General features: G+C 59.2%; 1 protein-coding gene and 1 long non-coding RNA gene across 2 annotated transcripts in view; one reads left to right on the forward strand and one right to left on the reverse strand.

Annotated features, from left to right (window-relative positions):
- Positions 1-15,152, forward strand: part of SCN4A (sodium voltage-gated channel alpha subunit 4) — a 28,128-nt gene extending 12,976 nt beyond the window's left edge. Inside the window, exons 14-24 of the mRNA XM_027081201.1 lie at positions 4,847-5,338; positions 6,988-7,120; positions 7,806-7,960; positions 8,441-8,614; positions 8,711-8,833; positions 10,110-10,388; positions 10,675-10,728; positions 10,927-11,064; positions 11,605-11,709; positions 12,304-12,574; positions 13,386-15,152. Coding sequence (XP_026937002.1) covers positions 4,847-5,338; positions 6,988-7,120; positions 7,806-7,960; positions 8,441-8,614; positions 8,711-8,833; positions 10,110-10,388; positions 10,675-10,728; positions 10,927-11,064; positions 11,605-11,709; positions 12,304-12,574; positions 13,386-14,611 — 3,150 coding nt within the window. The 3' untranslated portion in view covers positions 14,612-15,152. The remainder of the gene's footprint in view (positions 1-4,846; positions 5,339-6,987; positions 7,121-7,805; positions 7,961-8,440; positions 8,615-8,710; positions 8,834-10,109; positions 10,389-10,674; positions 10,729-10,926; positions 11,065-11,604; positions 11,710-12,303; positions 12,575-13,385) is intronic.
- On the reverse strand, positions 7,925-16,103 carry LOC113606645 (uncharacterized). The gene is made up of 4 exons (XR_003427652.1): positions 15,624-16,103; positions 15,165-15,263; positions 10,969-11,042; positions 7,925-9,739 (listed from the first exon to the last, which is right to left on the reverse strand). It is a non-coding gene; the product is annotated as an uncharacterized LOC113606645 (long non-coding RNA).
- Between the last annotated feature and the right edge of the window lie 220 nt (positions 16,104-16,323).

The raw sequence follows: 16,323 nt of genomic DNA on the forward strand, positions 1-16,323 counted from the left end.
CATGCCCCAGAGTCAGATGCAGCAGCTCTGAGCCGTGGCCCAGGAACCGGCATTTCTAATGAGCTCTGGGTGATGTCACTGCCTCTGGTACAGGGACCACACTGCGTGTAGTACTCTTGAGACCTAGTGTTTTGGGTAAAGTCACATGATAACTGGAGTCAGACTGACCCATGTTGCAGTCCCGGCTCCTCCGCTGTCTATGTGACCTTGAACGAACCACTGCTCTCTGGTTGGCTGAGTTCTCTAACTTCACGTGGAAGAAAAATGGTAGGCCCCTCAGGGGGTGGCCGGGAGGATTGACTGTGACCAAAGAAGGCACAGCGTGGGGTTGGTACCAGGAACTCCTGGCCCTTTTGTCCTCCTACCCTCTCACCCTCTGTTCCCAGGAACTAGGCCATGGGCATTGGGAGGATCTGGAGATGGCATGGGCTGTATCCATCCTGCCACTTTCTGTATGCGGGGCTGGTGCAGGGAAGGAGGTGCAGGGGCCCATGAGAAATGGGGTGTGAGGCCATGGCCCAGCTAACCAGAATTTCTGTGGCTGGGGCCGGGGGAGGCATCTCCCCTCACCCTGCCGACTCTGCTCCTCCCCTTCTTGGGGTGGGGTCACTCCTGCAAGGAGAGCTGTGCCCAGCTGCCCCCTGTGGTGGCCAACGCTGCCCCGGGCAACAGGGGGTGGGAAGACGCACGTCCCCATGTTCCGCAAAGGCCTGTGGAATCCTTGAGCTGCTGGGTCAGCGCTTCTCAGATACGGCTGAGCTCTGGCTGGGGGCAGGGACGGACTGGCGGTGGGGGATGTCACCTTGACTGAGGAGGGGACCGTGGGAGGGGGTCCCAAGCCCCCAGGGACAGCCAGACAGCAGAACCCAGGCTGGTGGCTCCTGGGAGGGGGGTCTTAGGGAGTGGGGAGGGTGAGGGAAGATGGAGAGTGAGGGCAGATGTCCCAGCAGAACTTTGGGGCAGGATTCAGGATGGGTACGTGGGAGCAGGCTCTCAGTAGAAGTTTGTGAGGGCAAGTTTAAGGGCCTGGAGGTGACTAAAAGGGTCTGCAGGGGGTTTCTGTCTGTGTGTGTGTAAACTCAAAAACATTTCAGGCCCCTACTTTGCCACCTGATGACTGGGAAACCTTGAGCAAATTATTTCTCTCTGGCCTCAGTTTTTCTCATCTGGAAAATGGGGATGATGGGAGTGGTGACCTACTCCACTGGGTGGTCGTAAGGATTACATGACACATGTCAAGTGCTTAGCGGCAAAGCACTTGGCCCAAGAGGCCAGGGGAGTCCAAATGTTACAGGCGTCGGGGGAGCACTGGCGGATACAGTACCTATCACCAACCAGCATCACACTCCTGGTGTTGGGCTCTGCCACGTGCCGGTTCCTGTGCCAGGGGCTTTACGTGTATTATCCCTAATGCTCTTGACGACCCTGCACGGCAGGTAATGTTGGCTCTGTGCATCCAGGAGGCACAGCCCAGAACCACACAGCTAGTGTGAAACGGAGCCTGGACTAGAACCTGGGTCTGTGTAACTCTAATAGCAATAGCGTCAATACCAGCAGCAATGGTACCAATGATGAGGTTAGCATCAGCAGTACCAGCGATGACAGCTTGATGTCTACTCATGGTTATTCAGCATTCTGAGCACTTTCCTGGTATTGATCTCTTAATGCTCACCACCCCCTATGAGGGCCGTGCTGTTTTATCGAGCAAAGTCTCAGGGAGGTTGATTAGTAACCTGTGCAGGATTTGAATCCAAGCAGTCTTGCCCCAGAGTCTGGAACCACTGCACTGCACTGCCTCTGTGTGTGTGCCACCCGCACCCTCCCGTCACACACACATGCACACGCGTGCACACACACACAGACACACACACCTACCCACCCTGATGCCCTTCTCCGGCCCAGCTCTGTGGCTCTCCCACTTTGCTCAGAGGAAGCGGAGTGACCAAGGGGGGCGGCACTGGCAGCTCCTTGGGCACTGTCCCTGCCCACCACCCTCCCAGGCCTCATGGAAGCAAGTGTCTGCCAGAGGGCACCAGAGCACCCCACCAGGGTGTGTGGGGACCCAGGTCCCCTGCGTCCATGGCACCTCAGGGCTACTGTGAAGAAGAGGAAATGACCAGGGCATGGGGAACCCACCCCTCAGAGCCCCCCAGGGGAACTTGCTGTCAGTCCCCCTTCCCTCCAACCCACCCCCCATGCCTGGCCCGAGGCAGCTATTTCTGTCCCAGGCAGGAGCCGTGTGCAAACCCTGCTGACCCAGAGAGCAGCTAATTCCCATCTCAGATGTGTTTCTGGCAACTGGACACCTCCCTCCAAAGAGGGAAAGAAAAACCAGTAAATTTTGGTGGGGGGCAAAGGCAGAAAAGTAGCTAGAAGGCATGGCAGTGGAGACAAATACCCCCAGCACATTCTCCCAGAGAGAAGATATACAATATACTATATATATATATTTTTAAGACCACATTTAAAAAAATTTTTTTTTAATTTTTGGCTGCGTTGGGTCTTGGTTGCTGTGTGCAGGCTTTCTCTGGTTGTGGCGAGCGGGAGCTACTCTTCATTGCGGTGCGTGGGCTTCTCATTGCAGTGACTTCTCTTGTTGTGGAGCACAGGCTCTAGGCACGTGGGCTTGGTAGTTGTGGCTCGTGGGCTCTAGAGCGCAGGCTCGGTAGTTGTGGTGCACGGACTTAGTTGCTCCACGGCATGTGGGATCTTCCCAGGCCAGGGCTCTAAACCGTGTCCCCTGCATTGACAGGCAGATTCTTAACCACTGTGCCACCAGGAATGTCTCTCTCTCTCTCTCTCTCTCTCTCTCTCTCTCTCTCTCTCTCTCTCTCTGTCTCTCTCTCTCTCTCTCTCTCTCTATATATATATATTTCGCGGGCATCTCACCGCTGTGGCCTCTCCCGTTGCGGAGCACAGGCTCCAGACGCGCAGGCCCAGCAGCCACGGCCCACGGGCCCAGCCGCTCTGTGGCATGTGGGATCTTCCCGGACTGGGGCACGAACCCGTGTCCCCTGCATCGGCAGGCGGACTCCCAACCACTGCGCCACCAGAGAAGTCCCTGTATTTTAAAGATATTATGTCAACATGATAGTTAAGACAATGACAAAAAGACTTTGGAGGACACTGGTGAAGGCCAGACAGTGAGATGCATGGAGAAGATGGCCAAGGGTGGGAGATTCACATTACAGTCCTCCCTAGGTATCTCAGGGGATCAGTTCCAGGACACCCTGCAGATTCCAAAGTCTGAGGATACTCAAGTCCTGTAGAAAATGGCGTAGTACAGTCGGCCCTACTTCCTCATGTCCACTCATACAGCCCCACCCTGAGACCCCCAGAGTAATACCTGCCTCTGGTTGACAGGAGACAGGACCCCCACCCCAGCCAGGCTGTACCTTCCTCCTCACTGCCCTGGGGTGGGAGTAAGCTGGTGGAAGTCAGGGCCACTGCATTGTGTAGCCTCTGGGGTATCCATTCACACTGTAGTCCAAATAAATGATGTCCTCTAAAGTTGTACAAGGATTGGAAACCGGGGTTCTAGTTCTGACTGTGCTGTTTGTCCTCAGGCAAGTCACTCCACCTCTCTGGGACTCAGTTTCCTCAGTCATAAAGTGCTGAGCTGGCCTCAGAGTTAATCACACTCCTCCCTGTACCTTGTGGAGTCTTCTATTATCACACACATAACAGCCAACAAGTTCTGAGTGCCTACTGTGTGCTCTACTTGTATTGACCTTTTAATCCTCACAACAATGTGAGGAGGTAGGTATTGGAACCAGCGCCATTGTACAGATGAGGAAACTGAGGCACAGAGCAGTGACAGGACTTGCCTCAGGACACACGGCTAGTAAACTGGGGTTCAAAGCCAAGCAGCGTGGTTTCAAAACCTGCGCACCCCAGTCTCTGCTTTGTGCATACCCCCTGCATTGTATTTGTCTGATCAAATGTCTGTCTCTAGGCGGAGGGCAAACAGACCACTTGCTTCTACACACAGTGGGAGGGGCTCAGTAAATGTCTGTCCACTGGAAAATAAAGTTGACGCGGGTAGACCAGTAGCCTCTGAAGTCCCTTTCAGTGGGGCTAAGAGAAGAGAACCAGGTGGAGCAGGGAACCCCAAAGGAAGAAAAGGCAGTGAATAGTGGTAGGTGAGACGCCCCTTCTACAGCAACAGGGGACATGCATCTGGGTATCGGGAGCACAGGGTCTATTAAAAGTCCCATTTAGGGCTTCCCTGGTGGCGCAGTGGTTGAGAGTCTGCCTGCTGATGCAGGGGACACGGGTTCGTGCCCTGGTCCAGGAAGATCCCACATGCCGTGGAGCGGCTGGGCCTGTGAGCCATGGCCGCTGAGCCTGTGCGTCCGGAGCCTGTGCTCCTCAACGGGAGAGGCCACAACAGTGAGATGCCCGCGTACCGCAAAAAAAAAAAAAAAGTCCCACTTACCAAACAAGAGAAGAAGGCTCAAAAGATTCAGCCTACCAAGAAGTCCTGGAAGCTTGGAGACATGAGTCGTGTTTTTTGTTCCACATCCCCTGGCAGTGGAGGTGGAGGACAAAGTCATAGAAAGAGTCCCTGTCACTCAGTGGGCCTCCCCGAACCCTGCCTCTGCCTTGGTCAGCAGAGTCCTATCATGTGCGTAAGACTCAGTTTCCCTATCTGTAAAGTGGGCGTGACAGTAGCACTCCTCACCTTCACAAGCAGTTGTGAGGGTTCCGTAAGGTGACGTCCTCTTAACAGCCCACCATGAGGTGGGTCTGATCTGGAGACCCGAGGCCCCTCGTGCTGGCTGAAGGTGGCACCCTCAGGGGCCTAGAGGCTGAGCTCAGGCTCCCCCCAACCCCTGCTTCCCAGGTCCTGAACCTCTTCTTGGCCCTGCTGCTCAGCTCCTTCAGCGCCGACAGCCTGGCGGCCTCGGACGAGGATGGCGAGATGAACAACCTGCAGATCGCCGTCACGCGCATCAAGTGGGGTGTCGGCTTCGCCAAAGCCTTCCTCGTGGGGCTGCTGCATGGCAAGATCCTGAGCCCCAAGGTTATCATGCTCAGCCTCGGGGGGACTGGGGAGGCTGGCGAGGCTGGCGAGGCTGGGGAAAGTGTCTCAGAAGACGAGAAGAAGGAGCTACCGCCCGAGGAGGATGAAAACAAGGACCTCAAGAAGGACAATCATATCCTGAACCACATGGGCCTGGCTGACGGCCCTCCCCCCAGCATTGAGCTGGACCACCTCAACTTCATCAACAACCCCTACCTGACCATCCACGTGCCCATCGCCTCCGAGGAGTCTGACCTGGAGATGCCCACAGAGGAGGAAACGGACACCTTCTCAGAGCCTGAGGATGGCAAGGTGAGCCTGTCGCAGAGCCTGGATCGAGGGATCGGGAGTCAGACAGACATGACTCTACATTTTTGTGTGACCTTGAACATGGCACAAATCCTCTCCAAGCCTCAGTTTCTCCATCTATAAAATGGGGTAATGGTACCTACCTTGTGGCATTACTGTGAGCATTAGATGAGATGCTGTGTGCAAAGCACAGTCAGCTCTCTGTGAACGGTGACTGTTATTACTATTAATACAATTATTATGGCATGCCCTGCCTGTCCTAATACCCTAGGCCATTCCCTTCACCCCTGCCCCACAACTCCATCTGGGTCCCCTCTCCCCAGCAGGTGGCGCTCTGAGACAGCATGTTCTCACCTGAGGCACCCTAGCTCCAGGGCCGGAATCCCAGAGGCCTCTCTTAAACCCCCTCTGGGTTTGAAGCTCCTGCCAAGTCCTTGCCATGATCATCTGTTTCTGTTTAGACCCCACCTGGAGGGCTGGCCCCAACCTCCGAGTGTGGGCCAAAGTGCCAGGTCTGGGCTGAGGAGAGGGGTCAGGGGCCCAGTAGGGTTGGGTTCAAGGGGAACAGAGAGCCGGGAGCTGGAGCTGCTACCCTCCCTCCCCCATGCAGGGGGCCTGCTGCTGGGTTGAGGTTCCCCTCCCCTGCGAGGGTGGGGGAGGCCCTGGTGGTCGCCCCCAGAAGCTCAGGCTGAGCCCCCCCGCCCACCCTGCAGCTCGGGCGGGGCCCCCTGCCCGTCCCAACCCTATCGGCGAGGGCCCCGCTGGCACCAGAGCCTGAGTAAACTTTGCCCTGGAAGCTCTTGACTCCTTGTTTCCCCCGAATACGTGGCACACTGACTTACCAGGGGCCGAGCGCCTGCCAAGCTATAAATACCCGGGGAAACATGGCAGTAACTTCGCTCTGAGGAGAGCGGGTGGAGGAGGGCTGGACAGCAGCCGGGGCCAAGGCTCCGGGGACTCTCACGGGGAAACAAGTGCGGCTCCCGGGGGGCTGTGGGAGTGGGGGTGCACGGGCAGGGCAAGAGGCTCATCGGGTGCCGTGCCCAACCTAACGCCCGGTGCCTCGGTTTCCCTTTCTGTCGACTGGGCACAAGGCCCTCCCTGGTTTTCCGGCCACTGTCCTGACAGCCGCGCCCTGCCCCTCCAGGCTACCCTCTTCAGGGGCCTCCCCCCCAGCCATGAAGGGGCCCCTTGAGGAGTGGAGGCTGGGGGCAGGAGGCCGGCCTAGATGCAGCACCGGGAGGAGGTGGGAGAGGCCTGGCCAGGCTGGAGCACCAGCCGTCCCACCCGACCCACTCCAGTTAGGTTCCCTTGGCCCCAGGCTGGAGCTTCGGCTGCAGAAAAATTTCCATCCTTTTTGGATTTCTCAGCCAGACCGACCCTGAGGATAGGAAGGCTCGGACTTTGCTCCATGCTCATCCCCTTCCTTCCCCAGGCCTCATCCCTGTCCCACTCCAAGGGCAGGACCAAGGCCTGTGGTTCTTCTGCCTAGGCCCCAGTGGTGGATGCATAATCCAGGGCTGAATGAATGAAGGAATGAATGAGGCTGCTCCACCCTCTCTTTCCCTTCTCCCTTCTGGTCTCCCATCTTGACCTCCCCCGCCCCACCTTGTGGGAGGGCCCGGGGTCACGTGACCCTGTGGCCTCTGCAGAAGCCGCTGCAGCCCCTCGACGGGAACTCCTCCGTCTGCAGCACTGCCGACTACAAGCCCCCCGAGGAGGACCCCGAGGAACAGGCCGAGGAGAGCCCTGAGGGGGAGCAGCCTGAGGAGTGCTTCACCGAGGGTGAGGGCCAGCCCGCGTGTGTGACCCCACCTCTCCTGGGCGCCTCCCCCAGCCCGGCAGACCCCGTAAGGGGCCCGAGGCCGGCAGCAGCCCCAGCCCATTGCCCCCTTGGGGACATCTCGGGGACACACGCATCACCAAAAGCAGGCAGGGCCTTCTTCCTCTGATGCTCTCCTGCCCTGCCCTGTGGCACCCCAGGAGAATAGAATGCTGGGAAGGGGTGTCAGAGCTGGGGATGCCTCCCAGTCCCTGAGCCTCTGACCCCTGCAGTGTCGGCGGTAGGTGACAGTAGCGTCAGCCCGAGGGCTGCCGTGCAGAATCCCCACAGAGCCCCGAGTGTGGCCGGCACCGCACGAAGCAGGCGCTCAGCTGTGGCTGCTCTAAGACTGTCCTCCTCAGCTTTGTCCGCCAGAGAGAGGCCTGCCTCGCCCCTCGGGAACATTTTTGCCCGGAGGGCCTGGGCTGTGGCAGAGTGAAGGCTGCCTGGGCGAGGTGGGGGAGGATGGGGACAGCCTGACGGCTATACACCCTGTGCTGGCTGCCTGCACCCCTGTGCTCTGGAATGTCTGCATGCGGTTGTGTGTGTGTAGGGGGTCGGGGCGGATCCTGGGAAGGTAGCGGGACTGTGCCTCCTAAGGTGGCCCCCAGGCCCGTGACCGGTGCCCCTGCCACCGTCCCTCCCCAGCCTGTGTGCAGCGCTTTCCCTGCCTCTACGTGGACATCTCCCAGGGCCGAGGGAAGATGTGGTGGACTCTGCGCAGGGCCTGCTTCAAGATCGTTGAGCACAACTGGTTTGAGACCTTCATCGTCTTCATGATCCTACTCAGCAGTGGAGCCTTGGTAGGCGCTGCCCTGGGGACCGGGCACTGGGCAGAGGCAGGGGCCAGACCTGGGCAGCCCCGAACCCAGAGAATCCTAAAGAACTCACCAGTGCTTCCAGGATGTGCTGTAGACTGTGTTAATTTTCTTAAAGAGACAGATGGGCTCTGAATCCCTGTGCATCCTTAGCTGACAGGTCCCGGCCGGGGATCAGGTGGGGAAGGCCTTGGGAACTGGGGGTTGGGAGGGCAGGATGTGTCAAGGTGAACCCCCCTGACAGACCAGTGAGGGTTACTATTATTAGGCCTGGGGAAGGGGAGCTGAGGGGCTTCTCCCCACCGGGAACTCACTGGCTCACCTGCATGATGGGCACGGGGAGTCTGCCCCCGCCTGGCCCCGGTGCCAGAACCCTGGGAACCAGCAGCCCCTGGCAGGTAGGGACGTGGCTGCTGCCCCGGCCTCCTTTGGGCCCCGACCACCCCGCCCTGCTGGTGCCCCCAGGCCTTCGAGGACATCTACATCGAGCAGCGGCGAGTCATCCGGACCATCCTGGAATACGCCGACAAGGTCTTCACGTACATCTTCATCGTGGAGATGCTGCTCAAGTGGGTGGCCTACGGCTTCAAGGTGTACTTTACCAACGCCTGGTGCTGGCTCGACTTCCTCATCGTGGATGTGAGGCTGCCCCACCCCCGGCCCCGCAGTCAGATCCCAGGCGGTCCTTGTGGCTGAGGCCCTGCTCTCCCTGACCACCCTCCCCTCCCATTACAGGTCTCCATCATCAGCCTGGTGGCCAACTGGCTGGGCTACTCGGAGCTGGGACCCATCAAATCCCTGCGGACACTCAGGGCTCTGCGTCCCCTGAGGGCACTGTCTAGATTCGAGGGCATGAGGGTGGGTGCCAACGGGGCTCTGAGTAGGGCTGAGGACTGGGGGAGCAGACACAGCTTGGAAGGGGGCTGGGGGTGTCTGTACTCCGGCCACCACCAGGGGTCCAGGTCTGGAGGTCCCCAGGCATCCTCCCACACCAGCCCAAGTGCCCATTCCCGCCCTCAGCCCCCTCCTTCGCTCATCTCTTCCACCACTGGGGGCAGCAGAGGCTGCAGCAGCTCCCAGGAGGGCCCTGAGGGCACCGAGGCAGGAGGAGAGGAAGGAAGGCAGGTCTGTGGGTTTATAGGTGTCCCTCCCCAGCCTCAGACTGGGGCCCCCCAGGACTCCAAGCCTGCCCACCCTTCCCTCAGGCCCTTGAGGGCGGAAGTGACAGGTAAATACGGGGTTTGGGCAAGACCAATGGGACTTCCCCAGGCAAGGGGCGGGGGTGGGGGGTTGGGGCATCTGTTAGGAGCAAAACCCACGCTAGAGGGACGAACTTCCATGAAGCAGCTGGTTGCAGGTCAGCAGTGCACAGAGCCTGGGGGCTCCCTCCTGGTCATGCAAGAGGCCAGCCAGCACTGGGCCGTCCCACCCCTGGAGCCGGGACCCCTCCGCACCAGAGTGAAAGTGACCTGGCAGCTGGTTGGTGCCCCAGCCAGGAGTAGAGCTCCCCTGGGCATCACCGGGCTTGTGCCACCCACTTTGTCTGGAGGTCATGGAACGGTTTCTCCTTGAAAACAGACAATTCTCAGATTCAGTTCAGCCTGAAATAATGAGGTTGGCCTGGGTGGCCACCGCTGGCAGTGCACGGGAGTCCAGTCCCAAGGGTCCTGCTGCTTCAAAGACTCTGTTGGCTTCTTTTCTGGGTCTGTGTCTCTAATCCTCTGAGCAGATGAGCAGGGGAACAGGTCACGGGGACTGAGTTTCCTATGGGGGCCAAGGAAAGAGTGTTTGTCTCCTGCCCGGTGACCCGTGGCCGGGCTGCTTCCAGAGAAGCCCAGCCTCCACTCTGGGCTGATAGCTCCAGCCAAGCGGAGAGCCCTCTTCAGCCACCAGGCAGGCAACCCACTACCCCTACTCCTTGCTTATCATCCCCCTGCCCCCAAGTAAAGCCCAGCAGACTTCTCCCCCAGGCCTGGTTCAGATGGGCCCTCCTCCAGGAAGCCTTCCCTGCGCAACAAGGCCCAACTGTGCCGGTCCCCTGGTTACTGTGGGTGGGAACCCTCTCCCAGAGGAGACTGGGTGTCCCTGCCTGCCTGGGAGAGGATCTGGAAGTGACCCCCTCCCTGGCCCCCAGGTGGTGGTGAATGCCCTCCTGGGAGCCATCCCCTCCATCATGAATGTGCTGCTCGTCTGCCTCATCTTCTGGCTCATCTTCAGCATCATGGGCGTCAACCTGTTTGCCGGCAAGTTCTACTACTGCATGAACACCACCACCTCCGAGAGGTTCGACATCTCCGAGGTCAACAACAAGTCCGAGTGCGAGAGCCTGATGCACACGGGCCAGGTCCGCTGGCTCAACGTCAAGGTCAACTACGACAACGTGGGTCTGGGCTACCTCTCCCTCCTGCAGGTGGTGAGTGTGACCCGCTGCCCCTGCCCAAAGCTGGGATGGAGGTGCCCCCGCATTCTCATTGTACCTGAGCGCCCTGCCGCTCCTTGTTAGGGGGCCGCCCACCCTGCCTCTAGGGCTGTGGGACCCAGAGGTAGTGTCTATACCTCTCCGGTCTCTATTGGATGCCTCCCCAGGGGAGCTCAGGGCAGGCAGCCTCTGGGGAGGACCAGGCGGGGGCAGGGAGGGAAACTCAAGGATGGAAGCAGGGGGCAGCCCCCTCCCCTCACACCCAACCACACTCTCTCAGGCCACCTTCAAGGGCTGGATGGACATCATGTATGCAGCCGTGGACTCCCGGGAGGTGAGTGGGGGTCCTCGAGATGTGGCTGGTGAGTTAGCCAGGGGAGAGGACTCAGACCCATCCCCACCCCATGCTGCCTCCTTAGGAGCCCCCGAGACCCCACAGCCTGGGGGTGGATGGGCCCACAGTGCGACAGGGAACAGGGAGCAGGCAGCTTGTGCCCCCAGCCCACCCCATCCCATCCTGTGGCCCCTGCAGAAGGAGGAACAGCCCCAGTACGAGGTGAACATCTACATGTACCTCTATTTCGTCATCTTCATCATCTTCGGCTCCTTCTTCACCCTCAACCTCTTCATTGGCGTCATCATTGACAACTTCAACCAGCAGAAGAAGAAGATAAGTGTCCAGCCCTCCCCTCCCCGGGCTCTGTCCTCCCTCCCTCCGTCCACTCCTTCCTTCCTATGTTCACAAATGCTGCCCCTGCACCTGCTGTGCTCTCGCTGGCTGGTGGCATGATTCAGCAAGGCTGGGTTCACATCCCACCAGACGACCTTGGACGAGTGAGATGTGGCCACCTCGAACCTCGGTTTCCTTATGTACAGAATGAGGTTCGTGCCGCCTGCCATGCCGCTCATTCTGAGGACCCAACGAGACATTGACGGAAGGTGGCCCAAAGCGGGCAGTGAGGCTGCGCTGACCCCTTGCCTCTGTCGGTCACCCAGTCCCCTCCCCTCCCTTCTCTGGGCCCCCGAGTCCCCCTTCCCCTGCCTCCCTTGACCCCCATCTCTGGCTGCTCCAGGCAAGTCCCACTGGCCCCCCTGCTGGGGTGCGGGTGGCTTTAAGGGTGGTGCCTGAGAAGGTGAGAAGGGGGAGGTCCTGGAAAGTGAGAAGGAGGACACCCCCCACCGCAACCTTACGGGCCCCATCCCACTATACTTTGGAGGGAAAGACCTCTTCATGACGGAGGAACAGAAGAAATACTATAACGCCATGAAGAAGCTTGGCTCCAAGAAGCCTCAGAAGCCAATTCCCCGGCCCCAGGTACCAGCCTTCCGGGCCCCTCCCCCTGCAGCCTGTATGAGGCTCCTGCCTAAGGGGGCCACGGCGGGCAGGAGGCAAAACGCAGCCTGCGCTCTGCCCACCAGGCTAAGTCCCTGGTGTGAGGCTGGGTCCACCTGCCGGGAGGGGCGCCAGCAGCTGCCTGATAAACTCCAGTCATCAGTTTACCCTTTGCCTGGGCCTGCACAGCTCCCCAGTGTCCAGTCAGCTCTTCAGCTGGTGGCCTCTGGGGCAAGGGCCCCTGGAACGGGGAGGAAGAGGATGTCCAGACAGCCCCCCAGTGAGCAATGACTTCAGGAGAAGGATGAGGGGCTGCTGGGGGACCTTGAGGGGAGGAAAGGTCCCAGAGTGAGGAAGGATGCCCGCGGACCCCACAGATTGGCCTGTTCTGATGGGGGGTCTCGCCGCCCCTGCCCTGGCCAACTCTGCCACAAGACCTGACACCTCCTCTCTCTCTGTCTCTCTCCCTGTCATGCTGTCGTGTCCTCCTGCATCTTCTGCCGGTCCACGTCCTGCCCTGACCACTGCCCCCCACACCCCTCGGTGTGCATCCCCGCACTCGCATCCCTGCTGCAGAACAAGATCCAGGGCATGGTGTACGACCTGGTGACGCAGCAGGCATTCGACATCACGATTATGATCCTCATCTGCCTCAACATGGTCACCATGATGGTGGAGACGGATGACCAGAGCCAGCTCAAAGTGGACATCCTCTACAACGTCAACATGGTCTTCATCATCATCTTCACGGGCGAGTGCATGCTCAAGATGTTGGCCCTGCGCCAATACTACTTCACCATCGGCTGGAACATCTTCGACTTTGTGGTCGTCATCCTGTCCATTGTGGGTGAGCAGGGCCAGGCTGGGCTGAGTCATTCAGGGAGGCCCGGCGCTCCCATCCTCATGTCCACACACAGACCTGCTCACGCATCTGCCGTGCTCACACTCACACATACGCACACGCGTGTGCACCTGGTGTCTACACTTAATGCGCAAAAGCACATACAGTGGGCTCCCAGGCAACCTGTCACCTTCACATGCATGACTACACCTGAGAAACATTTACTTGTCCAGTGGACGCACACTCAGGTGCCCGTGTGCTTCGAGAAAAACATAAGAAGATGGTTCCAGTATCCCTACACACAGGAGAGCTGTGTGTCATTGTGATAGTAACTAGCTATCATTTATCAATCATATACTATTTGCCTGACACTGTGCTATGCACTTCACAGGCATTAGCTCACTGAGCTAATGTCCTGAGGCTGGTACTGTTGTCACCTCCATTTTACAGGCGAGGAAACTGAGTCACAAACCAATTAGGTGACATGCCTGAAGTCACACACCCAGAGCTGTCCTCCCCCGCCCTCTCATCCATGGCATCTGCAAACAGCCTTAGCGATAGGCCTACCACCATTCGCTTTGACACGTCCCACCTCCATGCAGCTGTGTCAGGGCAAAGATGGAGCCCAGACCCCAAGACCCCTGGGAGAGCCTAACGGGTCAGGCCATTCGGGCTGCGCTCTGAGCGGTGAGCTTCTACTGCTCCTTTCTGGGGAAGAGCCCAGCGGGCTGGGCCCCCCTGAGCCGCGCATGCCCCCTGCTCCCTGACCCAGCCGCCCACCCTGAGGGCAGCAGTCCTTACCGCTTCCTCCCTGCAGGCCTCGCACTCTCTGACCTGATCCAGAAATACTTCGTGTCACCCACGCTGTTCCGTGTCATCCGCCTGGCGCGGATTGGGCGCGTCCTACGGCTGATCCGAGGGGCCAAGGGCATCAGGACGCTGCTCTTTGCTCTCATGATGTCACTGCCCGCCCTCTTCAACATCGGCCTTCTCCTCTTCCTGGTCATGTTCATCTACTCCATCTTCGGCATGTCCAACTTCGCTTACGTCAAGAAGGAGTCGGGCATCGACGACATGTTTAACTTTGAGACCTTCGGCAACAGTATCATCTGCCTCTTTGAGATCACCACGTCAGCCGGCTGGGACGGGCTTCTCAACCCCATCCTCAACAGCGGGCCCCCCGACTGTGACCCCGCGCTGGAGAACCCGGGCACCAGCGTCAGGGGCGACTGCGGCAACCCCTCCATCGGCATCTGCTTCTTCTGCAGCTACATCATCATCTCCTTCCTCATCGTGGTCAACATGTACATCGCCATCATCCTGGAGAACTTCAACGTGGCCACGGAGGAGAGCAGTGAGCCTCTCGGGGAGGATGACTTCGAGATGTTCTACGAGACGTGGGAGAAGTTTGACCCCGACGCCACGCAGTTCATCGACTACAGCCGCCTCTCCGACTTCGTGGACACCCTGCAGGAGCCGCTGAGGCTCGCCAAGCCCAACAAGATCAAGCTCATCACACTGGACCTGCCCATGGTGCCAGGGGACAAGATCCACTGCCTGGACATCCTCTTTGCCCTGACCAAAGAGGTCCTGGGAGACTCTGGGGAGATGGATGCCCTCAAGGAGACCATGGAGGAGAAGTTCATGGCTGCCAACCCATCCAAGGTCTCCTACGAGCCCATCACAACCACCCTCAAGAGGAAGCACGAGGAAGTGTGCGCTGTCAAGATCCAGAGGGCCTACCGCCGGCACCTGCTGCAGCGCTCCGTGAAGCAGGCTTCCTACATGTACCGCCACAGTCAGGACAGCAGCGGGGACGCAGCACCCGAGAAGGAGGGGCTGATTGCTGACACCATGAACAAGATGTATGGCCCTGAGAACGGGAACAGCGGTTTGCAGAGCAAGGGGGAGTGGAGGGGCTCGACATGGGACCCCAGACCTGCCCTGGGGCTCCTGTCCATCAGACCCACAGACACAGCCCTCCCTCCCGCCCCACCCCCGGGGCAGACGGTGCGCCCAGGGGTCAAAGAGTCTCTTGTCTAGCAGGTGGCGGTGAGGTGGCACAGCCCCAAAGCTCCCCCGTGGCGCCTGCCCCTGAGGGAGCTAGGGCTTTGCGTCTGGGACTGATCCAGCTCCCTGTCGGGGACAGGATTTGGCCGTGCTGGGCTGTCACCCAGGCCGTGGCAAACGGGAATTGTACCTGAAGTCTCCACTCTGAGCCCGAGGCTGCTGCCTCCGTGATTTCACCTTCAAGTTGCTCTCACCTCCTCCGGGGCCCTGCTGCCCTCCTCATGGCCCCGGGGGAGGTTGGAACATCAGGATCTCTGCTCCGCACTTGGGGAGGAGCCGGCCTGTGATGGAAGGATTGGCCGCCCTCCTGCCACCAGAGTCTTAAGGGCCACTGACCTCTCCCCAGGAAGTGGCTCAGGCCCCCCCAGCTCCCTCCAGGACAAGGAAGTCTTAACTTCAGTGAGAGCAGACGCCTGACCCCAGGGCCCGCCAGCCCTCCCCTGACTCTGGGTGCAGCGTCACCCTGCCAGCTTAGGAATTCTCTGGAAAAGGAAAGCATCACTGGTCCAGGAATGGCTCCACAAACCTGATGGGCCACTGGATCCTGACTCATTGGGCCGGTGTGACCCCTGACACCCTTTCCAGATTTGTCCATTGCCCAGGACCCTGGCTCCCTGGCTGGCCCCTGGGAGAAGAGCAGAAGGGAGGATTCCATTTGGGAATCGTCTTTTTCTAGAAAGCACGGATGGGTAGCACAGGTTGGATCCCACCAGCATATCGCTGCACTGGGGGCTTTCTTGGCCGGAGCACCCAGATCTTGGGTGGTGTCGGGGACCCTGGTGCTCAGGAAGAAGGTTCCCTTCCCTCCCTCCTTCCCTCCCTCCTGCATCAGCACCACTGGGGCTCCTGGCAGCCGCCCCAACCCCAGAGGTTTCCTCCCCATCCTCCACCACACCTCATCCTTTTCCCCGCCTCAAAGTGATCCTAAGAATGTTCTAGCTGAGCCCACGTTCGAGATTTCCACACTGGGGCAGGCACTGCTTACCTGGCTCAGACCCAACCTTGCAACTTCCTGCCACCCGGAGAGCCAGGCGGCACTTCTGCTGGCGCCGCTGGCCTGGGCATGGCGCTGCCGGTCCTCCGCCGGCTGCCCTGCCGAGAACAGGCAGAGGCTGAGCTCGGAGGAGGGGGTGAGACGCAGGCTTAGGGGTCACTGGATTTACTCATCGGTGTGTGTGTGCCTGTGTGCCAGCGTTATACCTCTGTGTATAGCTGTGTGTGTGTGTGTGTGTGTGTGTGTGTGTGAACCACCGTGTCCCTCAGAGCCTGCATATGCATGTGTGTATGGGTATATTTGTGTACATGTGTGTCAGTGTGCCCCGCAGTGTCTGGCTGGTGTGTGTGTGTGTATGTGTGTCTTCTCTGTAGGCCTGTCTGTGTGAGTGTCCCTGTGCTGTGTGTATGTGAGTGTGAACACAGGTGGTAAGGTTTGCACATCAAGTCCCCCGTTGCCCTTAGTTCCTCTTCTTTTTCTTGTTTCTCGTGAACAGTTTGATTAAAACTCAGGAAGCAGCAAAACCTCCAAAACAACCTCTGTGTGTGTGTGTGTGAGTGTGCGTGTGTGCGTGCGTGTGCGTACACGCGTGTGCGTGTGTCCGTGTGTGCGTGTGTGTTTACGTCTGTGCTCGCCCGGAGGCCGAGGCCTTCCCTTCCGTCTGCCGCGCTCGCCGGCCCCCTCACCACCC

This window comes from Aethalodelphis obliquidens, unplaced genomic scaffold (genome assembly GCF_003676395.1).
Source record: "Aethalodelphis obliquidens isolate GAN/ISIS:26980383/991018 unplaced genomic scaffold, ASM367639v1 scaffold44, whole genome shotgun sequence".
NCBI classification, from domain to species: domain Eukaryota; kingdom Metazoa; phylum Chordata; class Mammalia; order Artiodactyla; family Delphinidae; genus Aethalodelphis; species Aethalodelphis obliquidens.